The sequence below is a fragment of the Neoarius graeffei genome, chromosome 1 (assembly GCF_027579695.1).
Source record: "Neoarius graeffei isolate fNeoGra1 chromosome 1, fNeoGra1.pri, whole genome shotgun sequence".
Classification (NCBI taxonomy): Eukaryota; Metazoa; Chordata; class Actinopteri; order Siluriformes; family Ariidae; genus Neoarius; species Neoarius graeffei.
The window spans coordinates 9,492,480-9,518,988 of NC_083569.1; the positions used below are offsets into that span (position 1 = coordinate 9,492,480).

At 42.2% G+C, this 26,509-nt stretch overlaps 1 protein-coding gene across 1 annotated transcript in view; it reads right to left on the minus strand.

Moving 5' to 3' along the window:
- Positions 1–16,597, minus strand: part of LOC132886659 (BMP/retinoic acid-inducible neural-specific protein 3-like) — a 172,118-nt gene extending 155,521 nt beyond the window's left edge. The window contains exon 1 of the mRNA XM_060921595.1: positions 16,407–16,597. Coding sequence (XP_060777578.1) covers positions 16,407–16,597 — 191 coding nt within the window. The remainder of the gene's footprint in view (positions 1–16,406) is intronic.
- Positions 16,598–26,509: the final 9,912 nt, after the last annotated feature.

Genomic DNA, 26,509 nt, shown 5'->3' on the forward strand with positions numbered 1-26,509 from the left:
CTCAGCATGCATGCCTATTATGGTTAGTCGATACGGCTCTCCGTAGAACACGTACCCTAAATATTTTTTCTTGTCCAGTTCATTTTTTAGCCACATCTTTATACTCACTTCGAGTTTATCTCACTCAACATAGTTCTACTCGAGGATGATATGTATAGTGCCTTGCAAAAGTATTCACCCCCCTGGGTGTTTGTCCTGTTTTGTCGCATTATAAGCTGGAATTAAAATGGATTTTTGGAGGGCTGGCACCATTTGATTTACACAACATGCCTACCACTTTAACGCTGCACATTTTTTTTTTTATTGTGACACAAACAATAATTAAGATTAAAAAAACAAAAATCTGGAGTGAGCATAAGTATTCACCCCCTTTCGTATGAAAACCCTAAATAAGAGCTGGTCCAACCGATTCACTTCATAACTCACATAAGTAGTTGATTAAGATCCGCCTGTGTGCAATCAAAGTGTCACATGATCTGTCACATGATATCTGTATAAATCAACCTGTTCTGGAAGGACCCTGACTCTGCAACACTACTAAGAAAGCAACATGAGAACCAAGGAGCCTCCAAACAGGTCAGAGACAAAGTTGTGGAGAAGTATACAGTAGATCAGGGTTAGGTTGTAAAAAATATCCCAAAATTTGAATATCCCAGGGAGCTCCATTAAACCCATTATAGCAAAATGGAAAGAACGTGGCACCACTACAAATCTGACAAGAGAAGGCCGCCCACCAAAACTCACAGACTGGGCAAGGAGGGCATTGATCAGAGGTGCAACAAAGACACCAAAGATAACACTGAAGGAGCTGCAAAGATCCACAGTGGAGATGGGAGTATCTGTCCATAGGACCACTTTAAACTCTACACCCCACAGAGCGGGGCTTGATGGAAGAGTGACCAGAAAAAAGCCATTGCTGATAGGCCTGTCACGATATTCAATATACCAACTTATCATACGGTAAATGAAAATGAACTTGGTAATTTTTTTAACCACGATTTTGCCATTTACACGCTGTACATCTACACAGGGAAGTCGCCAGAGTATTAGCTTGACCCACTGACTGAATAAAACACGCTCTCTATCAGAGGTGGGGCCTCCCAGCATGCAACAGTTATCCAGCCAGGGTATCCACTGAATGGGGGGGAAGACAACAACACATTGCTCCATTGTACAGACCACAGGTGTAGAATTGGGTATGGACGTGTCCCTACCAATATCAAACGACGACTCATATGTCCCTACCAATATTTCTGATTGAAGAAAAAAAAATCGCGCTCCGCGCACGGTACACAAATGGTTACTGTAAGTTTCCACTGGGCGAAACCATGCAAAATTCGCTCATGAATATTTGCTCTGGGGGCATGGTCGCGAAAACAGCAAGCAGTTAGGCTACCAATTAGCAAGTGCGGTGACCGGCTGCTAGCTAGCAAACTGTCCTTGAGGAATGTAACATTAGATTAGCTTGTAAAATGAATCAGTTAACAACAGTTCGTATTCAGTGTGTAAAAACGACAACATATAAATATGACCGTTTTGTATGGCATGTAAATAACAATCCGACTTGATTACGACAACAACTAGCGTTTATTAAGGTCACAAAGACATTATTAAATCATATCAGATTGTGCTAATGTTGGCTAATATTGCACCGAGTCTTGCTTGTCAAGTGCCTGCAAACTTTAGCGGCCCGCTAACCCTGAATTTGAAGTGCTTCGGTTAAGACCTGCAGAGCCCTGACCAAGTTCGTGTAACATGACACATGTAAACAACACCCGATGGTGATGTGGACATTGTTCGTGGCCCAGACACCTTTTAATCAAATAAAACATTTTCACATAATAAGCATAACAGCCTCCGCCTTCTTGATCAGAAATTTTTGGTTACTCCCAACTGATTGGTTTTCGAGGGGGTTCATTTGAAAGCGGTAGGCTAAAAACTTTTCTCTGTAGAACCCTGCCCCTCCCTCCTCTCCCTCCGCCCTCTGCTCTGGGCTCAAGAAGACAACAAAAGGGCAATAATATAACAACAACCAATCAGAATTCAGATACATTCTGTTGCCAAGTAAAATTGTAACCTTTCAACGTGTCAAAAAAGTTCTCGAGCCCTCGTCCTGTTTTACCGTTAGATCGATCACACATCAGCTTAAACTAGCATTCTAAGACTACGTTTACATTAGACCGTATCCGTCTCGTTTTCTTCGCGGATGCACTGTCCGTTTACATTAAAACGCCTGGAAACGCCGGGAAACGGGAATCCGCCAGCGTCCACGTATTCAATCCAGATCGTGTCAGCTCTGGTGCTGTGTAAACATTCAGAATACGCAGATACGCTGTGCTGAGCTCTAGCTGGCGTCTCATTGGACAACGTCCCTGTGACATCCACCTTCCTGATTCGCTGGCGTTGGTCATGTGACGCGACTGCTGAAAAACGGCGCGGACTTCCGCCTTGTATCACCTTTCATTAAAGAGTATAAAAGTATGAAAATACTGCAAATACTGATGCAAATACTGCCCATTGTGTAGTTATGATTGTCTTTAGGCTTGCCATCCTTCCACTTGCAAGTGGTAAGTGATATGCGCTGGGATCACACACACAGCGGCTCAGTCCCGAATCACACCTTGTTCACTTCACTCGCATGCTCTGTGAGCTGCGCAGGGCCGGAGTGCGCACCCTCCAGAGGGCACTCGCTGTTCAGGGCGGAGTGATTTGGAGCGCAGGATGCCTGCAGAGCCGAGCGTATCCGTGTATTGGTATTGCTGTGTGCACGCAAATTGTGTATTGGTGTTGCTGTGTGCACACTAATCGTTTTAAAAACGTTAATCTGATGATCCGCTGATACGGTCTAATGTAAACATGGGCTAAAACTAGTTAAAGATCCCACAGAAGAGAGCCGACTCCCCCTGCCAGCCTCATGGAATGCAGTGTTTAAGGCTCCAGATGTGTTTTACTTCCATTTAAGAGGGAAAAGAACATACACCCTCCCGACAGTCAATACATTATTCACTTGTAAAACACATTTGCAAATTGGTAGAATGAGTCACATGCAAGATTTGCAGTTAATCAAATGAAATTATTATTATTATTATTATTATTATTATTATTATTATTATTATTCATGAATTACTACAGTTCTGAACTTCAAATTTTAAAAGTCTGGACTTTGGAGAGATGATGGATACTCTTTTGGTGGAACAGAACAAAATATTGTGACCCTCTAATGTTGACCTGAAGTTGACGTTGGGTTTATGTCCCCACTAGTGCTGTCAAAAATGTCACGTTATTAACGCGTTAACTTGACTCAATTTTAACGGCGATAATTTTTTTATCGCGAGATTAACGCTCTGTGACATGATGTAGGTTTTTCATAAGCTTTTGAAACTGCCAGGAACTTGGAACAGCGACTTTGCTTAGAAAAACGATAGCAGCTAGACTGTAATGCCACGCCCCGCACAGCCAGAGTCCTCTGCCCTCCTCCCCCAAAGAACCAGCGCGGGCAGGGCGCGCTAGTAGAGATGGGATTTATGGCTCTTTGATGGGATCCGCATCTTTGTGATCCGTTCTTTGAAAACAGCCGTTCAAAAGACTGGCTCATTTGGCTCTTTTTAAATATTTATTCAGTTTTAAGAAGACAGCGTCTAAAGAAGCCAGATCCCTCTGAACTGTAAACTCAATGCTATCCCAGAAATCCTTCCTGTAATATGCAAATTTGGCCGCCTCTGATTGGACAGCGCGACGCATCAACAGGCAGAAAGTGTAAAAGTACAAAATGTGTTAAGTGAGCTGAAACAGTAAAGATCAGATTCAATGCAATATTTACCAACGAACAACAGAGATTAAAAAAAAAAAAGATGGATAATTCAACAGTAGATAATTTCACTCATGGTTCTCTTGCTAGCCCCGCGCCGGTGCTCGGCTTAGGTTTCACTTTGCAGTGGCTGTGTCAAGACGTGTTATGCTTTGCAATAAAAAAAAAACACTGGTACAAAGCAAGCCCGTGCGCTTTTTTATGCTGATAAGAGAATTACAATGTTTTTTTTTATGTGACAAAAATGTGCGATTAAATTGCGATTAATCGCGAGTTAACTATGACTGTCGCGACATTAATCGCGATTAAATATTTTAATCGCTTGACAGCACTAGTCCCCACCAATGTTAATACCAAACCTACGTCCTTGCCTACATGTTATCTCGTTCTAATTGTTACTTTTACCTAAATGACAGCTGGCAATACGTTATTACTTTGCACTTTTGGTTTATCTGGGTACTAATCTTTGAAAAACTGGATTGGCAGAATGTTGCCTGTGAAGAAAAGAATGTCTTTTTATTACCCAGTGCCAAGTTAATATTTACTTACGGGTAAGTGCAATTTTCAAGAGCCAGAGATTGTATATTATTTATTGTTTTTGTTGTGAGTGGTTTTGTTTGATTGTTTTTAGTGCTGTCAAAAATGTCGCGTTATTAACACGTTAACTTGACTCAATTTTAACGGTGATAATTTTTTTATCGCGAGATTAACGCTCTGTGACATGATGTAGGTTTTTCATAAGCTTTTGAAACTGCCAGGAACTTGGAACAGAGACTTTGCTTAGAAAAACGATAGCAGCTAGACTGTAATGCCACGCCCCGCACAGCCAGAGTCCTCTGCCCTCCCCCGAAGAGCCACGGTGCTCGGCTTAGGTTTCGTTTTCCCATCGGCGGCTCCAGCCCCACTTTGCAGTGGCTGTGACGTGTTATGCTCTGCAATAAAAAAAAAAAAAACATTGGTACAACCAGTGTTCGAACTATGCCGATATTTTCAGGGGGTCCCTTTTTTTCCCTTGGGGGGGTGCTTGCGCTTGTCTCAGAGCGCGGATCTCCATCGTGCGCTCACTTCGGATATGCAAATGCTTCTCGTTACACACGATTGCTATGTCAATAAACATCATTTTGCCAATATTTAGATATTTTAGAGATTAGAGATTTCCCACATCATGTTTTCAAGGGATCTCATGTCTGTTTCAGGGGATCTCGGATCCCCCGAGTACCCCCGTAGTTCGAACGGTGAGCAAGCCCATTCACTTTTTTATGCTGATAAGAGAATTACATGGTTTTTCATGTGACAAAAATGTGCGTTTAAATTACGATTAATCGCGAGTTAACTATGACAGTCGCGACATTAATCGCGATTAAATATTTTAATCGCTTGACAGCACTAATTGTTTTATTTCTTTAGGTTACTTATTTATATTTATATATTTTTTTACATTCAACCATTGAATTGAATAAGTTGACTTAATTAAAGTTTACTGTTCTTTGAAAGGGTGTATTTGCATGATCATTATTATTTTACTAGTGGCATAAAATTGTCTTGAAAAGATGTCAACAATAATATCATTTATCGCAATAATTTCTGAGACAATATATCGTCCGACAAAATTTGTTATTGTGACAGGCCTAATTGCTGAAGAAAACACGTTTGGAGTTTGCCCAACAGCATGTGTCAGACTCTCCAAACACATGGAAGAAGATTCTCTGGTCAAATGAGACTAAAATTTAATTTTTTGGCCATCATGGGAAATGCCATGTGTGGCACAAACCCAACACCCTGAGAACGCCATCCCTACAATGAAACATGGTGGTGGCAGCATCATGCTGTGGGGATGTTTTTCATCTGCAGGGACAGGAAAGCTGGTCAGGACTGAAGGAAAGATGGATGGCACTAAATACAAGGCAATTCTGGAGGAAAACCTGTTTGAGTCAGCTAGAGGTTTCAGACTGGGATGAAGATTCACAGTCCAGCTGGACAATGACCCTAAACAGACTGCTAAAACTACACTGGAGTGGTTTAAAGGGAAACATTTAAATGTCTTGGAATGGCCGAGTCAAAGCCCAGACCTCAATCCAATTGAGAATCTGTGGCACAACTTGAAGATTGCTGTACACCAACTAACTTGAAGGAGTTGGAGCAGTTTTGCCTTGAGGAATGGGCAAAAATCCCAGTGGCTAGATGCGCTAAGCTAATAGAGACATACTCCAAGAGACTTGCAGCTGCAATTGTAGCAAAAGGTGGCTCTACAAAGTATTGACTTTGGGGAGTGAATACTTATGCACACTCCAGATTTCTGTTTTTTCATCTTAATTATTGTTTGTGTCACAATAAAATACAAGTTTCACCTTCAAAGTGGTAGGCATGTTGTGTAAATCAAATGGTGCTAACCCTCCAAAAATCCATTTTAATTCCAGCTTGTAATGCGACAAAATAGGACAAACACCAAGGGGGATGAATACTTTTGCAAGGCACTATATTAAAAAAAAATCATGGCAAGGATCAATCATTAGCTTTATGAAAGCTGCCATTGCTACCAGTCAACCCAGTGAAAGGTCCTCAACATGTGATCTAGAAACGTCTAATAATGGAGCTAGTTCAAAAGGCACAAACAGCCTTCACTCCATTCCCAAATGTAGCACAGCCAATAGTTACATGAGTGGGAGGGTTTTACTTCATTGGTGAGGGAAAACAAAGACTAAGTTCATTAAAATGCACGAATAATGCAATAACTCCGCACAGAGAATTCAAGATCAAACCCTGGACCCTGAAGCTGTGAGCCACCAACACCTCCTCCTACACCAGTGTGCTGACTCCCTTTATTTCACCAGTGTGCTGACTCCCTTTATTTCTTACCAGGATGGTATCACAGTACTGCCTGAGAGATAATTTCATCAAGGTTGTGTGAGGGATGCACACATTCAGTTGAGCTCATGAGTAAAACGGTAAGCATTTGCCAAAACACCTGATTTCTTGGCACAGTTAGCATCGGAGATTTATGAATAATTAAAAAAACATTTTCCCCACTCTGTACATTACTGCAGAACATATAGGTATTAAAAGGTATATAGATGATTTGTCACCATTTTAAAGCCATAGTGAAAGAGCTGTCAGGAAAATGGATGGTTTTAATACCATTTTACCAAATCCTAACCCATTTTGGATAAGAGATAAAAATAAGAATGGGATATTTTCAAGATATTTCTTGGGGGAAATGGTTTAAAACAGGGGTCACCAAACTCCAGCCCGCGGGCCAACTCTGGCCCGCCACCCCCCTTTGACCGGCCCCCCAGCCCCCCACCACTTGAACCAGCCCTATGAGACAATCCCCAAAAGTGGTCATGGCCTATTTTTTTTTAAATTGCTTTTTGGCAAATAACATGTCTGCATCTTGTATTTTGTTGATTTTATCAATTCAAATTGACATTTAGTTATAAAATGAGCTATTCATATTTTCCGAATTTTCGTCATATGCTCGCGATCAAGCAGTGACAGGCAGCGCACGCGCAGAGAACTATCAGTGTTCAGCACAGCAAAATGGCGAGCAGTCAGCGAAAAGCTGACAGAGAGTGCAGAGTTTTTAAAGAACAGTGGACCACTAATTATTTTTTCGTTCAGTGTAAGGACCGTGCAGTTTGTCTTGTATGTAAAGAAAGTGTCGGTTTTCAAAGAATATAATCTGCGTTGTCACTATGAAACCCGCCACAAAGAGTATGCTAGTTTGCGAGGGCAAACAAGAGAAGACAGGATTCGGAGGATGAAATGCGGACTGGCTGCACAACAGAATGTATTCCTTCGCCAAACCCAGATCAACCAGGCTGCTGTCCGAGCTAGCTATAAGGTAGCTCATCTACTAGCTACCCATGGAAAGCCGTTTACTGATGGGGACTTTGTTAAAGTACGCATGCTTGCTGTGGCCGAGGAGGTGTGTCCCGACAAGAAGGATGCGCTCAACGCGGTGAGTCTCTCCGCACCTGCTATGACCAGGCGAACCGAAGATTTGGGGGGCAACGTGTATGACCAGCTGAATGAGAAAGCATCAGAATTCAAGTTTTTTGCTTTGGCCATGGATGAGAGCAATGACGTGCAGGACACATCACAACTGCTGTGATCTATTGCTCATATTATAATTTCACTGTTTTTTTTAAGTGTATTTATTTTATAGGCCTATTTATTTGACCTTTATTAAGTGCTGCACACAATTATTATTAATAATATCAACAGGCCTACCTACAATTTATAATTTTCCACTCACCTTTGCCAGTGTCAATCACCTCAACTAGGCAGATGTTTCTTACCTTGACAGCTTTGATGTTATTTTTATTAGAAAATAAATAAATGGAATATCTGTGGTATTTCAAATTAAAACAAAGTGTGAAGACTCGAGTACTACTTTTGCAAACCACTAGTAAAGATAAACAAATATGTGCCAGGAATCAAGTGTTGATACAGTAGTGGGGATATAGTGGTGGGGATATAGTAGTATGGATATAGTAGTGTGGATGGCTGTGCCAGGCTAGTAATCTCTACTATACAATGAGGCCTGCTGGTGGTCATATTTGTCTGGGTCATACAATTCTATGTTATATAGCTGACTTGACCCCGGCCCCCCATCACAGTCAGGAACGACAATGTGGCCCCCAGAGAAAAAAAGTTTGGTGACCCCTGGTTTAAAATGTTCATTGTGTGTTTTTCGGGCTGGTTTTATTAGCTATTGGTTTGTTTTGCGGGCTGATTTTAATTAGCCATTGAGATGTTTTGAGCTGCAAGATTTTGGAGTTTGTTGGGATCCACCCACCATTTGGGCTGTTCTAGCTTGTTCAGCTGTTGTTTGGTGCTGGTTTTGACCCATTGGGGTGCTTTTGGGGCTGCATCCTAATGGGTTTGGTCATTGACAGGATGACCCTGATTGTTTGGTCATTGGGCTGTTAGCAGTTACATTTTTTTAGCTGGGCTTACTGGGTGGTTTGGAGCCTGTTTTGATTGGTCATTTGATTGTTGTTGATTGACAATTGGGTTTTTGCCATGTAGCTCTTGTTTGTGGCTTGTTCTAGTTGGAAATCGAACTGTTGTTACCTCGCCCGCTACGGAATAAGCGGGGCAAGGTATTGTTTTCGGTTGGGTTTATTTGTTTCTTTGTTTTTTTGTGAACAATATTACGGGAAAACGGCTGGACCAATCTTCATGAAACTTTCAGGATAGATGGGCATTGGTCTCAAATAGAACCTCCAACATTTTGGGGGTCATCCAGTCAAGGTCAAGTTTTTTGTGGCTACTGCCTCTTACACTCATTTGTAAGAGTGTAACAATTGTGCACTGCACATGCGGATCACCAGAACGGTGAATCGTGATCTTGCGATATGAATAGTTGATCTCGCGTTATTATTGTGTTGTAAGAATGTAAGAATGAGTATAATAACAGCACACTGTGCATGCACATAAGTATTACAATTATTACATAAATTTTCCAATAGTACACAAGAACAAGTATAAGAATGTAAGAATCAGTGTTACAGTGTGTCCCAAATCACTCCCTACTCACTCCATAGTGGACTATATAGAGAGCATGCACGTGACGTCACGAGGTCACGTGATATTTGTTTATCTGCCATCTTGGACGGCATGGCCGCGCATAGAACTTAGACGAACGCGTTCTAATTATCAAGTGTGTGGGAGTAGATCTTTCGAGAATGGTTATATTTTGTTCAGCATTTGGTTGTACCAATAGACAGGGCCAAAAGGAGGGCCTGCCATTTTATAGATTCCCCGCAGACGAGGAGAGACGCGCAAAATGGGTGTCCGCTGTGCGAAGAGAAAACTGGTACCCCAGTTCTACCAGCCGAATTTGTAGTGAACACTTCATATCAGGCAGGTGTAATCTTCTAATACATTTATATCTGATATTGAATAATAATTCTGCACAGATAAAGATAGCGGTGATTTGTGATATTTTTTTTCAGACAAAAACATACATATTTACAACCCTGTCATTATCTGGAACTGAGTTTAGATTTCGAACATTCTTACGATAAAACGTCCTGCATAGTCTCTTTATGATAAACATCTTAATGCCACTTACCCGTGAGGTTATCAAGTAGACATTCTTCTTCGGAACCTTCCAGAGGTATAGTTGGGATACCCATCCCGCAACAAAATATTTATAAGCTTCCAGGCTCTTGTAAGCTTTGAGGGCTTTGCCAGTGTAACACGATTCACGATTAACAAGAAAATTGTAAATGTCGTGGTAGGCCAGATCGGGCAAATCGCCGGCACTGCAGCTCCGAATTTCCCTGAACAAGGATCAAGATGCTGAACAAACTTAGACAAGTTATCGCGCGATGTAGATGGGGTATTTTCCGAATTTTCTTGGGGATTACTCCCTGGATCCATTACGCTCGTGCAAGGTAAATAATCCTAAAGCTGTGCAATATGGCGGAGTAAACATGGACGGGTCACATGACTGCACATCCTCTATAGTCAGGTCATCATTTTGCAGTGCTGTCCGAATGTATAGTGAGCATTATTACACCCGGTATAGTGCACTCAAAGTATCTCACAATGCATCATGAAAAGTAGTGCTGCAGCAAAGAAGTTTTATCATTTAATCAATGAGCTCACTATAGAGTCCTCCATATAGTAATTCCCTATAGTGAGTAGGGCGTAGTGAACGAGTGAGTGATTTAGGACACAGCATTTGTAACCAATCAGCACTTATCCTGATCAAGTTCAATTACCCGTTCTACTTCTTGATAAACTTCAGAACTAATCAGAATCAGAAACGAAATAAGAAATCCTCATTATAACTTCGTAGTATCGGAAGATAATTGGCAGATAAAAAGACAAAAACAGCTTTTTGGCCGATATTCAGGCTAAGAATTCTAGCATGTCTTAAAAATTAGAACATATTAATGTACAAGTATTAGAAACATATTTTACTGACCCTAATTCAATCTGTGCACTTATTGATTTCAGCTTAGTGTTTAAGTTTGACTTTTAAATATAGACCACCATTTTATTTTAAATGTATTTATTTTGATTATAACTTGGGTAAGTTTTTTGCAGGTTGATTAATTAATATTATATGTTTAAGATGTTATTCATCTTAAAAACAATCATAACCAATATGATTGTTTTTAAGATGAATAACTACTAAAATATTATTTTCTTTTTTCATAGTCATGGAAGGAACATCATCTTCCCAGTCAACCACTAGTAATCCTGGCAAAGAATTTGTTGGCGACAGAATTTGTGTTGCCAGGCAAAACAAATCTCGCCTGGCAACACTTATTTTATACCTATATGTTGATAATGGTAATATTTCTTGATCATCAGCTGTCAGGTTACAGTCCTATGAAAATCCACAACCTTGAGTCTGACATTTCAAAGTCATTCAAGATCAAAGGTCATGGTGCCAAATGAAAGCCCATATGGCACTTCCTATAAGTTGATAAGGATAAACATCTGTCTACCATCAACCGTTTTCAAGTTACAGCCCTCTGAAAATCTGTGACCTTGAGTTTGACCTTTCAAGGTCACTCAAGATCAAAGATCATGGTGCCAAATGAAAAGCCATATGGGAGCTCCTATATGCTCATAATAGTAAACATCTATCTATCGGCGACCATTTTAGAGTTACAATGGAAAATATGTTCTTTTGACCGAAAGGTTGACCTTTCCGGTGACCTTGACCTTCACCTTGTACCGATTACCCCCCAAATTTAATCAGGTAATCTACAGACCATTGCTCACCTACCCTGAAAATCTGACTCGACTAAATTTGATTAGACTAAAGAAATCGCTTTCAGACATACGCTTACAACCCCGATTCCAAAAAAGTTGAGACAAAGAACAAATTGTAAATAAAAACGGAATGCAATAATATACAAATCTCAAAAACTGATATTGTATTCACAATAGAACATAGACAACATATCAAATGTCGAAAGTGAGACATTTTGAAATTTCATGCCAAATATTGGCTCATTTGAAATTTCATGACAGCAACACATCTCAAAAAAGTTGGGGCAGGGGCAATAAGAGGCTGGAAAAGTTAAAGGTACAAAAAAAGGAACAGCTGGAGGACCAAATTGCAACTCATTAGGTCAATTGGCAATAGGTCATTAACATGACTGGGTATAAAAAGAGCATCTTGGAGTGGCAGCGGCTCTCAGAAGAAAAGATGGGAAGAGGATCACCAATCCCCCTAATTCTGCGCCGACAAATAGTGGAGCAATATCAGAAAGGAGTTCGACAGTGTAAAATTGCAAAGAGTTTGAACATATCATCATCTACAGTGCATAATATCATCAAAAGATTCAGAGAATCTGGAAGAATCTCTGTGCATAAGGGTCAAGGCCGGAAAACCATACTGGGTGCCCGTGATCTTCGGGCCCTTAGACGGCACTGCATCACATACATGCATGCTTCTGTATTGGAAATCACAAAATGGACTCAGGAATATTTCCAGAGAACATTATCTCTGAACACAATTCACCGTGCCATCCGCCGTTGCCAGCTAAAACTCTATAGTTCAAAGAAGAAGCCGTATCTAAACATGATCCAGAAGCACAGACGTCTTCTCTGGGCCAAGGCTCATTTAAAATGGACTGTGGCAAAGTGGAAAACTGTTCTGTGGTCAGACGAATCAAAATTTGAAGTTCTTTATGGAAATCAGGGACGCCGTGTCATTCGGACTAAAGAGGAGAAGGACGACCCAAGTTGTTATCAGCGCTCAGTTCAGAAGCCTGCATCTCTGATGGTATGGGGTTGCATTAGTGCGTGCGGCATGGGCAGCTTACACATCTGGAAAGACACCATCAATGCCGAAAGGTATATCCAGGTTCTAGAGCAACATATGCTCCCATCCAGACGACGTCTCTTTCAGGGAAGACCTTGCATTTTCCAACATGACAATGCCAAACCATATACTGCATCAATTACAGCATCATGGCTGCGTAGAAGAAGGGTCCGGGTACTGAACTGGCCAGCCTGCAGTCCAGATCTTTCACCCATAGAAAACATTTGGCGCATCATAAAACGGAAGATACGACAAAAAAGACCTAAGACGGTTGAGCAACTAGAATCCTACATTAGACAAGAATGGGTTAACATTCCTATCCCTAAACTTGAGCAACTTGTCTCCTCAGTCCCCAGACGTTTACAGACTGTTGTAAAGAGAAAAGGGGATGTCTCACAGTGGGAAACATGGCCTTGTCCCAACTTCTTTGAGATGTGTTGTTGTCATGAAATTTAAAATCACCTAATTTTTCTCTTTAAATGATACATTTTCTGTTTAAACATTTGATATGTCATCTATGTTCTATTCTGAATAAAATATGGAATTTTGAAACTTCCACATCATTGCATTCCATTTTTATTTACAATTTGTACTTTGTCCCAACTTTTCTGGAATCGGGGTTGTATTACAGAGTGAAAGTGCATTCCACTGAGCTCTAGTGCCGGGCCATTTCCGGGAAATAAGAGTTTGGGTCATGGCGACAGCATGTGTATGTCATCCTTGGTTTGGAGGTTTCAGTTTGGAAAACTGTAAGAGGTAAGAGTAGAATAATATAAAGTACAGACACTTGGTATATTTTACTTCTGTGATTTTTAAATTGTTCATTTTTGGATTACACTTCATTTTTGTGGCTACTGCCTCATAGAGTAAATATATATGCTATATTTACTGTATGGACATGGTATCAGAAAACAATTTTATTTATAAGCAGTAGCCACATGTACCCATTGGGTACCTATTTTTTTTGGGGGGGGGATATCTTCCTTCACATTCATCATAAGTGCTACTGGGCGAGGTTTGTTTTGCCTGGCAACACTTGTTTAAGACTATTTTTGATTTGGACACTGGACTGGGTTTCATTATGTTGTACTGAACATTTAGAGATTTTGTACTGGTATTCTTGCTTGTTTTGTGGAGTTAGTTTGGATTGCCCATTGGGATGATATATTCATTGGTGGCGGCTGTCCATCGCTAGCAATGATGACTGCTTCATTAGGATGTGCAGAAACGCAGATGGGCTGTGAGGCCTGCACCAGAGTGACAGAGCCGTCTGCAAGAGTGGCATGAATGGCCCAGCCGAGCTGCCACGGAATGTCTGGTCTCATGAGCTCTTGCATACTATTCTCCTCTCCTAATGAAGTGCCTTGCACAGTAAGATAAGACAAAGGATGTCGTGCCCCCATCATGTTGTCTCTCTGGACCTCCAGACCTGATGCCAAGTGGTCCACAAAAGTGCCACAGACCTGACGGTATGGAAGTTGCCCTGCAGTGACAACTGACTTGCCGAGTGATGCCATCCATTGGCCATTTGAGTGGCTCTTCCGCATGCCATCAGGTGGTGCGCCATTGACCCTGTTGGGTTCATCTGCCACATTGCACCGAAAAGCGCCCTGCTGCCAGCACCTTATTGGTGATGTACTATTTAATCCATAGCTGGAACCCAGGCAGGTGCTACCACTCCAGGTCAGAGTGGACCTGGGAGCAATGGTGATTAAGGGGTAACTCCGCTTTCCCTAATACTCAAGTCCTCCTGGACCAGAGACTCACCACCGGTTGCAGTTTAAAGTCATACCCAGGACTGGGTTGGGTAATAATTACATATTATATCATTAACATGTATCAGGTTTTGTGAGAATGCATTCATAGAAGTTCAAATACAAAGACAGATCAGAAGGAAAGAGTCATACATTAGATTACAGGCACTAAGCAGACACTCTTATCCAGAGCGACGTATAACAAGACCCTCACATACCCACAGTTAGATGCCTTGCTCAAGGGCATGTCAACCATGCCTGCTGGTCCAGGGAATCAAACTGGCAACCTTTTGGCGCCAAAGCTGCTTCTCTAACCTTATCACATTATCGCCACAATATGGCAAATGCAGACCAATGACTCAAAACCTACTTCATTGAAAATGAGTGTGGAATGAGGAAGAGTCTCCAAAGCTCGGGGAAGGGTGCTCTCTGGTGGTGTGGCAGTGAAATGACCCAAACGAATGTAACAAATGATTAGATGGGCAGGTTTTGAATGCCAATTGGGTGATTTTCTTTTTATTTTTTCTTTCCTTTGGCAGAATTTATTAACTGTTGGTCTGGGTTTTGATTTACTTGGTGGGTTTGGGGTTAGTTTGGAATTCGCGTGATTCCTTTGCCTGGTTATTTAATACATCGAATAGAGTTGGTGCCTTTTCGAGTTTAACTTTCCAGCTCTCCGAATCCATTCATGCTGCAGAGAATAAATAAATAAATAAATAAAGTAAGTAGAAAAGCAAGCAGGGTATTCGAAATGTTAGACTTAAATACAGGTGTGTGTGTGTGTGTGTGTGTGTGTGTGTGTGTGTGTGTGTGTGTGTGTGTGTGTGTTTAATAGACCACTGGGGGCCAAATGTCCCCACAAGGATAGTAAAATATGTCAATTTCAACCTTGTGGGGACATTTGGATGGTCCCCATAAGTAAATTGCTGTTGTGTTTTTTTCAATTTAAATAAAAATAAATAAATAAATAAATAAATAAATAATTTTTAAAAAAGAGCCAAAAAGTTTCCTTTTCATGACTGAGGTTAAGGTTAAGGTTGGGTTGAGAGTTAATTAACTGCAATAATAATTATGTCAGTGGAAGGTCCTCGCTTCGTGTGTGTGTGTGTGTGTGTGTGTTTAATAGACTACTGGGGGCCAAATGTCCCCACAAGGATAGTAAAATCTGTCAATTTCAACCTTGTGGGGACATTTGGATGGTCCCCATAAGGAAATTGCTGTTGTTTAAAATAAATAAATATTATTATTATTATTATTATTATTATTATTATTATTATTAATAAGAGCCAAAAAGTTTCCTTTTCATGACTGAGGTTAAGGTTAGGGTTGGGTTGAGGGTTAATTAACTGCAATAATAATGATGTCAGTGGAAGGTCCTTGCTTCGTGTTTGAGTGTGTGTGTGTGTGTGTGTGTGTGTGTGTGTGTGTGTGTGTGTGTGTGTGTGTGTGTGATTAATAGGCTACTGGGGGCCAAATGTCCCCACAAGGATAGTAAAATCTGTCAATTTCAACCTTGTGGGGACATTTGGATGGTCCCCATAAGGAAATTGCTGTGGTGTTTTTTTTTTTTAATTAAATTAAATTAATAATAATAATAATAATAATAATAATAATAATAAAAGAGACAAAAAGTTTCCTTTTAATGACTGAGGTTAAGGTTAGGGTTGGGTTGAGGGTTAATTAATTGCAATAATAATTATGTCAGTGGAATGTTCTCGCTTCGAGTGTGTGTGTGTGTGTGTTTAATAGACTACTGGGGGCCAAGTGTCCCCACAAGGAGAGTAAAATCTGTCAATTTCAACCTTGTGGGGACATTTGGATGGTCCCCATAAGGAAATTCCTGTTGTGTTTCAAATAAACAAATAATAATAATAATAATAATAATTATTATTATTATTATTATTATTATTATTATTATTATTATTATAATTAATCAAAGAGCCAAAAAGTTTCCTTTTCATGACTGAGGTTAAGGTTAGGGTTGGGTTGAGGGTTAATTAACTGCAATAATAATTATGTCAGTGTGTGTGTGTGTGTGTGTGTGTACCTGTAAATCTTGTAGCGGGTGGTGAAACCGTGTTGGTGTCGCTCGGAGAACTCGGTGAACTCGTGCGCGCGGCGGAACGGTCCCTTGTCCGCCAGCAGCCACGCGAGGCGTTCCGCGGCCCCTGTGCTCGCCCCCGCGGCCACGAGCAGCAGCAGCAGGAGCAGCGCGCGGAGAGCACCGTGCCCGGCCATGCATCCGCGCGTGCCGCATGCCCGCCGCGCGTTCCCAGGTTTGCAACTGCAAGGTAACGTGAACGTACCTCGCGCGTCAAGTCCGAAGAAAGGCTCCGGTGATGCGCGTTAAGTCAAAAACATCGCCGGTGCATGCGGTCGCATTTACAGCATCCTCATTCTCAACTAACTTTTTTGTCTTCCCTTTTTGCAAATTAAAGGTTTTGTTTTTTTCTTCCCAATTCGATGCGACTCCGGTTCAGTAAGTCCAGTGCACGCGAACCCGGTCTGTGATGTGCGCTGAGAGACGCGTCGCACCGGATTCCGGCAGCGGAACAAGTTTGACAGCGCAATCAGAAAGACGGGCTGCGCGCGCGCGCGTGAAACATGATGCACTCGGCTTATCGCTTATCTGCAGGGTGAGAGGAGTGCGCGCGCGCCTAGCGCACTTTGGAAACGCTCTGCATTTTAAAGGTCTCTCTCTCTCTCTCTCTCTCTCTTTCTGTGTGTGTGCATGCATTCATTTTCTTTTCAGATCCTCCTTTCCTTCCACGCGCGTGCACATGTTTTATGTTGTAGATACATTTGGATAACTGGTACATTATATTAGGGTGCATCAGTTGCCCTGACTTTCATAAAATCTGATGCATTTTTGTTCGGGTGTTCCTTTTCACCAATAAAGACGTCCTGTAAAAATTTTTGACCATATTCAAAAGTCTAATGGTGGCACCATGAGGTTCATCTCATCTCATCTCATTATCTGTTCTACAGGGTCGCAGGCAAGCTGGAGCCTATCCCAGCTGACTACGGGCGAAAGGCGGGGTACACCCTGGACAAGTCGCCAGGTCATCACAGGGCTGACACATAGACACAGACAACCATTCACGCTCACATTCACACCTACGCTCAATTTAGAGTCACCAGTTAACCTAACCTGCATGTCTTTGGACTGTGGAGGAAACCGGAGCACCCGGAGGAAACCCACGCGGACACCATGCAAACTCCGCACAGAAAGGCCCTCGCCGGCCACGGGGCTCAAACCCGGACCTTCTTGCTGTGAGGCGACAGCACTAACCACTACACCACCGTGCCGGCCACCTTGAGGTTCATCTCATCTCATCTCATTATCTCTAGCCGCTTTATCCTTCTACAGGGTCGCAGGCAAGCTGGAGCCTATCCCAGCTGACTACGGGCGAAAGGCGGGGTACACCCTGGACAAGTCGCCAGGTCATCACAGGGCTGACACATAGACACAGACAACCATTCACACCTACGGTCAATTTAGAGTCACCAGTTAACCTAACCTGCATGTCTTTGGACTGTGGGGGAAACCGGAGCACCCGGAGGAAACCCACGCGGACACCATGCAAACTCCGCACAGAAAGGCCCTCGCCGGCCACGGGGCTCAAACCCGGACCTTCTTGCTGTGAGGCGAACGCGCTAACCACTACACCACCGTGCCGGCCACCATGAGATTCATATTTTGCCAAAAAATGCTTATTTTATGTTTTCGCGTAAGGTTTGAAATCATGTTAAGAACCTTTGCAAGGGGTTGAGAAGCATTAATGTGATTCATAATACATTTGTATTGTTTAAAAGTAGTTGAACAATGATTCAATGAACAGCTAAAACTCAAACTGTGCTTGATGATATATTTAGAATATGTACTAAAATGTGTATCTAAGATATTTGGTATACTCTATAAGGTGCCATAATGTTTCATGAAAAGTGATCGAAATTTTGTCATAAAAGTCATAAAATAGCAGCTTTTTCCATCACTTTGAACACCATATTTTGTCAAAATATTTCATCCAGTGTGTTTTCTTACCAAAAGGAACATAAAAACAAAAATGCATTATGATCGGAGGAACTTTTCATTTTTAGGGGGCAACTGATGCACCCTAACATATATGCTTGCATATTTCTGCTCATCTGTTCAGGCATGTCTGATGATGATGGTTGCTTGGATAATTGGCTGGTGAATCAGTTTGGCTCCAAACGTAAGGTAAAAATAACATGATTTAAAAAAAAAAAACCCTCAAGGCAGCATCTTGATCACAATTACTGACCCTTAGGGCAACCTGATCCCGATCCAGGCTTGAGGCAAACCCGGGTTCGAGCCCAGCGGCCGACGAGGGCCTTTCTGTGTGGAGTTTGCATGTTCTCCCTGTGTCTGCATGGGTTTCCTCCAGGTGCTCCGGAGTCCCCCCAAAGACATGCAGGTTAGGCTAATTGGTGGCTCTAAATTGACCGTAGGTGTGAATGTGCGTGTGAATGGTTGTTTGTGTCTATGGATCAGCCCTGCGATGACCTGGCGACTTGTCCAGGGTGTACCCCGCCTCTTGCCCGTAGTCAAGTCAAGTCAAGTTTATGTGTATAGCGCTTTTAACAATAAACATTGTCGCAAAGCAGCTTTACAGAATTTGAACGACTTAAAACATGAGCTAATTTTATCCCAATGAGCAAGCCTGCGGCGACGGTGGCAAGGAAAAACACCCTCAGACGACATGAGGAAGAAACCTTGAGAGGAACCAGACTCAAAAGGGAACCCATCCTCATTTGGGCAACAACAGACAGCATGACTATAACATTAACAGTTTTAACATGAAGTCAGTTTCGTTGATGTTATAAACTCTTCATTGATGGAAACTTGAGTGCAAAACTGTTCATGACAACTGCAGTCCTAAAGTTAGCAAGTCAACTGTAGTCCTCAGCCATAAAAGCATTACTGTAAGTGTCCAGAGCGTCCTCCAGGTGTGACTTTCAACTGTCCACATGGGGCCGTCCTCCACAGGAGCGATGCGATGAGACTCCAACCAGACACAGGGCACCAGGATGGATCAGGCAGGTCCGAGGGGCAGAAGAGGTCAGCATCTCGATCCCAGGACCGACGTAGTCAGCTGGGATAGCCTCTAGCTTGCCTGTGACCCAGGGAGAACATGCAACCTTCACACAGAAAGGCCCCCATTGTCCACTGGGCTCAAACCTTCACCAGAACCTACTTGCTGTGAAGCAACAGTACTAACCACTACACCAGTAACACCATGTAGGAAAGAGTTAAAGAAGTTAGCCTGTTTATGCAACACATGAATCTGTAAATGTCTGATTCTCTTCCTTGTCTTTGATTAAATCTATATTAGTGCATTATAGTGTCATATATCATTAACATTATGAAAATTGCATGAGTCGGCCGTGACGTTGCACTCCATTAACACAGCGAGACCTGGGCACACTTTGGGTAATGAAGTCACTCAGTTCAGAATAATGTTTGCCTTTTTAAGTGGAAATTAAATTCCACCATTTGAAGCGGCACGTCTATTAAGAGGCACAGAGAGAAAGATGAGGAGAAGCAGGAGAAGAGAAGAAGATAATGAAAGGGAGTGAAAGAAGGATAGGGAGAGAGAGAGAGAGATGGTGGATGGAAAGAGGGACGGAAAGTGGTGTGGGGGAATAAAGACATAGGCAGAAAGCAAGACACAAATGGGGTGAGACAGAAAAGTGACAAGGACAAAGAGAGAAACTGCGTTTGAGAAAAGCAGATGGAAGAACTTTGCGGTTGTGCCATTAGGATTCGGATTTTATTTTGTAAAGCTGTGTTACGACTCATGAGTTACGCTCCATTAACTCATCATTTCTCCAGATGAAATATATTACGCAAAGGGAAGCTTTTGTTCGATTTATTTAAGACAAAGCTTTCCAACACTAACAACTCTGGCAACAAGATCTGCAATCAATGAAACACTTCTATTGAGGTTTTTCACCCACGTGACCAAGTCATGTGATGCATCGTTAGGCTGCCATTTTGGACGTCACGGCTCGAATCAGTTTGAATGCAAGGAAGGCGACAAACGAAAAACATAAAAGAAAAAGGAGCGAGATGCAGAAAACACCTTCACTATCCAGCGACGTAGGGCATTTACAGGGCGAGCAGAGGGAGAGGTATTTGCAAAAATTGAGGTTAGCAGGCTTAGAGAACGACGCTTACCTGCTTCCACCAGGATTGTTCACTGGCGTACGGAAGTACACGAAGCCCTCGTCTTTACCTGACTTCGGCCCACATGATCTGTATACCTATGTCGTTAAAAACCCATCGCCATACACAGGTATTGATCTGAAAGCGTATAAGAGTTTGGATGCCTACAAATATTTTGTGTCAGGCTGGGTAACATGCCTACATCAGCGGGTCGTCCCTGGAGCCGGTGGTTGCCGTCTTATTACAGCTAAGGTTTGTTCACATTTTCATTTACTTTCGGTCCTCAGGATAAACAAAATGTTATGAAATGTCATTGAAATAACTTCTTAGTCTGTTGAGACATGGCCCGTTATAAATTTGCTGTTACCAGGCAATGACCAAGAACTGTATTATTAGGGTCAGTGTCTGTGTTGCAGCAGTGTACTAGCAGCTAGCTGTTAGCACTAGCTAATGTCAACAACATAGCTCGTATGTTACTGTAGCAATGTTTACGTTCAGTCATTTGGATGACTGTTAAAACCTTTCAGTCTCAAGTTTTTCCTTTACTGTATTTACTAGTTTACTGTAATTATGATCCGGCAGCTATTTACACCGGATCCAGTGTAAATAGCTGCCGGAGTGCGCTCCGGCTTGCTCCCCCTCAAATTAAGCAGCGCGCTCCGGCTGTGAGCAAGCCGGAGCACGCTGCTTAATTTGAGGGAGAGCAAGCCGGAGCGCGCTCCGGAACCTCGGCCGGAGCACTCCGGGAGCAAGCCGGAGCGTGCTGCTTAATTTGAGGGGGAGCAAGCCGGAGCGCGCTGCTTAATTTGAGGGGGAGCAAGCCGGAGCGTGCTCCGGCAGCTATTTACACTGGATCCGGTGTCTGTAACACGTTTTTTTTTTTTCAAGCTGGTTCTCCCTCTCTGTCTGCAGCGCTAGTATGTAGCTTGACCTTCAAAATGGTGGACACCGGGGCGTCACATGACCCTGTGACGTCAGGTGAAAAACCTCAATAACATGATACAACATTGCTTTGGAGAGATTTTAGCTCCTCCCACATCTACACCCACACCCCCTATGCTCCCTTATTAATTATTTTATTGGCATGATTACTTGAATTCAGATATGTTGTCAGGTTTCCAAGAACAAACTGCAGGTTTCAGGTCTCTCTCGGGTTCGAGTCAAGACTTTGACAAATTCCCAAACGTTTTCCGATTTTGTTTTTCAGCCGTTCAGATATGGACTCATCTTTTGTGTTCAAGATTATTATCTTGTTTCACAACCTGGTGGAGTGGCACGGTGGTGTAGTGGTTAGCGCTGTTGCCTCACAGCAAGAAGGTCCTGGGTTCGAGCCCCGGGGCCGGCGAGGGCCTTTCTGTGTGGAGTTTGCATGTTCTCCCCGTGTCCGCGTGGGTTTCCTCCGGGTGCTCTGGTTTCCCCCACAGTCCAAAGACATGCAGGTTAGGTTAACTGGTGACTCTAAATTGACCGTAGGTGTGAATGTGAGTGTGAATGGTTGTCTGTGTCTATGTGTCAGCCCTGTGATGACCTGGCGACTTGTCCAAGGTGTACCCCGCCTTTCGCCCGTAGTCAGCTGGGATAGGTTCCAGCTTGCCTGCGACCCTGTAGAAGGATAAAGCGGCTAGAGATAATGAGATGAGATGAGAAAACCCGTTGGAAAATTTGCAGCTCTTTTAATAATGACAATTCATCTAGGTCCCAATGCAGTAAAGCATCCCCACACCATTACACTACCACCACCATGCTTCACAGTCATCATGTTCTGACTGGAAGATGGTTTAATTCCTTTATCTCAGGCATAACAGGAACCATATTGCCCAAAACCGTTAATTTTTTTTTCTTTTGTCCGGCCAGCAAACATTATCCCAAAAAGCTGTGACAATCATCCAGGTTTCTTATTTTAGATACCTTGTTACCACCCCCCACGAATTTCACATTTTTCAGGTCTCTTTCTTATTGTGTAGCCCTAAACACTAACCTAGAAAGGCCTGCAGTTTTTTTTTTTCAATATAGTTCTTAGGGTTTTTTTTTTCCCACTTTCTGTCCAAGTTGTCATTTGTGCCCTTTAAGAAATGTTTCACTTTTGGGAAAATTCACCACTTTTTCAGGTTTTCGTCATTTCATAATAATGGCTTTTATAACGATTCACTGCAGTCCCAATGCCTTGAAAATCACTGTGACTTTTTTCCCCCTAACCTCTTTTAAAATTTCTTTTCATTGTGCCATAATAAGCTTGTAGAAACTTTGCAGCACTTGCTTTACACCAAGAGCAAGGTTCCATACGAGGGAGTTTTAGCTGCAGTCAGGTCTGGCTGTGTTCATTCAGCTGAATCGAATTGTCATTTCAGTTTGGTTCATTGCAGGGGTGATTACTGAATGATATCGGGGATGCTGTTGCTGTTGTTGTTGTTGAAATTTGTGCCTTAAATAAAGTCAAACGTAATTTTAAAAAATAATTTCTATTCAAACCATGAAAAATAAGCAATAATAATAATAGAAACATGGTAGGGGCAAATACTTTTTCACAGCAAAGTATAAATTGAAGTCGAAATTGATCTTGCATTCCATCATTTGAATCCGTACACAAGGCTTGAAAAATAAAATTTTTGTTTATCATTTTTGTTTTTGAATAAAAGAGACCAATCAAAATACTGATAGACAGTTGTGGTCAGAAGTTTACATACAGTGACATGAATGCCATCTTTGATATGAATGTCATGGCAATATTTGGGCTTTCAGTAATTTCTTTGAACTGTTCCTTTTCTGTGGCAGAATGATTGTTCAGCATCCATCTTTAATTAAAAAAACCCACTAGAATTTGGTGCACAAGTTTTAATTTTCTTTGAATTTTCTGAAATCAACACAGGGTCAAAAATATATATACAGCACACCTAATATTTGGGTAAAATGCCTCTTCACAAGATGCACCTTGACCAAACATTTTTTGTTTACCATGAACAAGCTTCTGGCAGAATTCTGGTTGGTTATTTCATGACTCTTCATGGTAGAATTGGTAGAGTTCAATTAATTTTTTTTCTTGGCATAGACTTGACTTATAAGCATGGTCCATATATATTCAATAGGGTTGAAGGCATGGCTTGTTTTAAGCTTAATGTTAGCCTGCTTTATCCTCCACAACCAGCTCTGATGCATGTTTGGGCTCATTGTCCTGTTGTAACTCCCAAGTCCCAAGTCATGTTCAAGTTTCTGATAGGTTATGCTGAAGAATTCTGAGGTAGTCCTCCTTCATTATTCCATCCACTTTGTGCAATGAACCAGTTCCACTGGCAGCAAAACAGCCCCAGAGCATGATGATCCTACCACCAGCTGGTACAGTGTTCCTCTGTACATGGTGGTCATTGTGGCCAAACAACTCAATCTTTGTCTCATCTGACCATACAGCTTTCCTCCAGAAGGCTTTTTCTTTGTCCATGTGGTCAGCTTCAAACTTTAGCTAAGATTGAAGGTGTCAATTTTGGAGCAGGGGGTTATTTCTTGGACAGCAGCTTCTTAGTCCATGGTGATCTGAACTATAGACAGTGATCCATCAACTACCAGTTCATGGCAGGGCTGTGCCATGGTGGTTCCCAGATTGTTCCTCACCATCCAAACCAATTTCCTTTCAGCTGAGGGTGACAGTTTGGGTTTTCTTGAAGCAAAGTGGCTTGGCAAAGTGACTACACTTCACAATAATTTGGATACAATTGTTTGAACTGATCTTGGAATTTTCAGTTGTTTAGAAATGTCTCCAAGAGACATTCTGGAGTTGTATATATCTGCGATTCTCTTTCTCAGCTCTGCACTGAGCTCCTTGGACTTTCCCATTTTACTATGTGTTGGTCAACCCAATGAGTGCTGTAAACAAACCCTTTTTTTTGAAGGCACAGAGAAGCTACCAGCTGTAGTCAATCATGATCACTAACAGGAAGTTATGAGACCTCAGCCTTGGCAAGATAAGAGACATTTTGGAAATTTCAGCACCTCTGAATTAAGTGAGTGTGTGTAAATTTTTGACCCTGTATGTATACTTGTTGATTTCAGAAAACCCAAAGAAAATTAAAACTTGTGCACCAAATTCATATTTTTTTTTAATTAAAGATGTACGCTCCACATCGAGAGGAATCAGCTGAGGTGGCTCGGGCATCTTTTTCGGATGCCTCCTGGACGCCTCCCTGGGGAGGTGTTCCAGGCATGTCCCCCCGGGAGGAGGCCCCGGGGAAGACCCAGGACACGCTGGAGGGACTATGTCTCTCGGCTGGCCTGGGAACGCCTCGGTGTTCTTCCCGAGGAGCTGGCCGAGGTGTCCGGGGAAAGGGAAGTTTGGGCTTCCCTGCTTAGACTGCTGCCTCCGCGACCCGGTCCCGGATAAAGCGGAAGAAGACGAGACGAGACGAGACGAGACGAGACGAGATGTACGCTGTACAATCATTCTGCCACAGAAAAAGAACAGTTCAAAGAAATTACTAAAAGCCCAAATATTGCCATGACATTCATATCCAAGATGACATTCATGTCACTGTATGTAAACTTCTGATCATAACTGTATGGATAAAATGATTGAACCTTCTCAAGAAAGTTCATGATACAGAGGACAATTCATGCTTCCATCAATAATGTCCAGGCCCCAAGGCAGATGGGGCTGTATTTTATTTTGGAAGAGAAGGGGAAAATTTTTCAGAAAAGGGAAAAAAAAAACCTGCCTCATCAGGTTCCTGTTACAAAACAAACACTAAAATAATGAGAGATAGATTTTTTTTTAGTGTCCTGGGAACAGAATAGACGAACAGAAATAAATAGTGACACACACACACACACACACACACACACACACACACACACATATATAAGAAAGAAAGAAAGAAAGAAAGAAAGAAAGAAAGAAAGAAAGAAAGAAAACAAAACAAAATAATGTATAGCCAAAAGAAAAAGAAGTGACATTTGGTGAGATAACTTGTAGGTATTCACCATCCAAACTCAATACTTTGTAGAGATGCAATTACAGCTGCAAGTCTCTTGGCGTATGTCTCTATTAGCTTAGCACATCTAGCCACAGGGATTTGTGCCCATTCATCGAGGAAAAACTGCTCCAACTGCTTCAAGTTACATGAGTTGCGTTGGTGTACAGCAATCTTCAAGTTGTGCCACAAATTCTCAATTGGATTGAGGTCTGGGCTTTGATTAGGCCATTCCAAGACATTTAAATATTTCCCTTTAAACCACTCCAGTGTAGCTTTAGCAGTATGTTTAGGCTCATTGTCCTGCTGGAATGTGAACCTTCGTCCCAGTCTGAAACCTCTGGCCGACTCAAACAGGTTTTCCTCCAGAATTGCCCTGTATTTATTGACATCCATCTTTCCTTCAGTCCTGACCAGCTTTCCTGTCCCTGCAGATGAAAAACATCCCCACAGCATGCTGCTGCCACCACCATGCTTCACTGTAGGAATTGTGTTCTCAGTGTGTTGGGTTTGCGCCACATGTGGCATTTCCCATGATGGCCAAAAAGAACAAGTTTTGTCTCATCTGACCAGAGAAGCTTCTTCCATGTGTTTGGGGAGTCTGCCACATGCTGTTGGGCAAACTCCAAACGTGTTTTCTTTAAGCAATGACTTTTTCTGGCCACTCTTCCATAAAGCCCTGCTCTATGGAGTGTATGGCTTAAAGTGGTCCTATGGACAGATACTCCCATCTCTGCTGTGGATCTTTGCAGCTCCTTCAGTGTTATCTTTGGTGTCTTTGTTGTATCTCTGATTAATGCCCTCCTTGCCCGGTCTGTGGATTTTAATGGGCCTTCTCGTCAGGTTTGTATTAGTGCCATATTATTTCAATTTTGCTTTGTATTGGTGCCATATTATTTCGATTTCATGGTGCTCATCTCATCTCATTATCTCTAGCCGCTTTATCCTGCTCTACAGGGTCGCAGGCAAGCTGGAGCCTATCCCAGCTGACTACGGGCAAAAGGC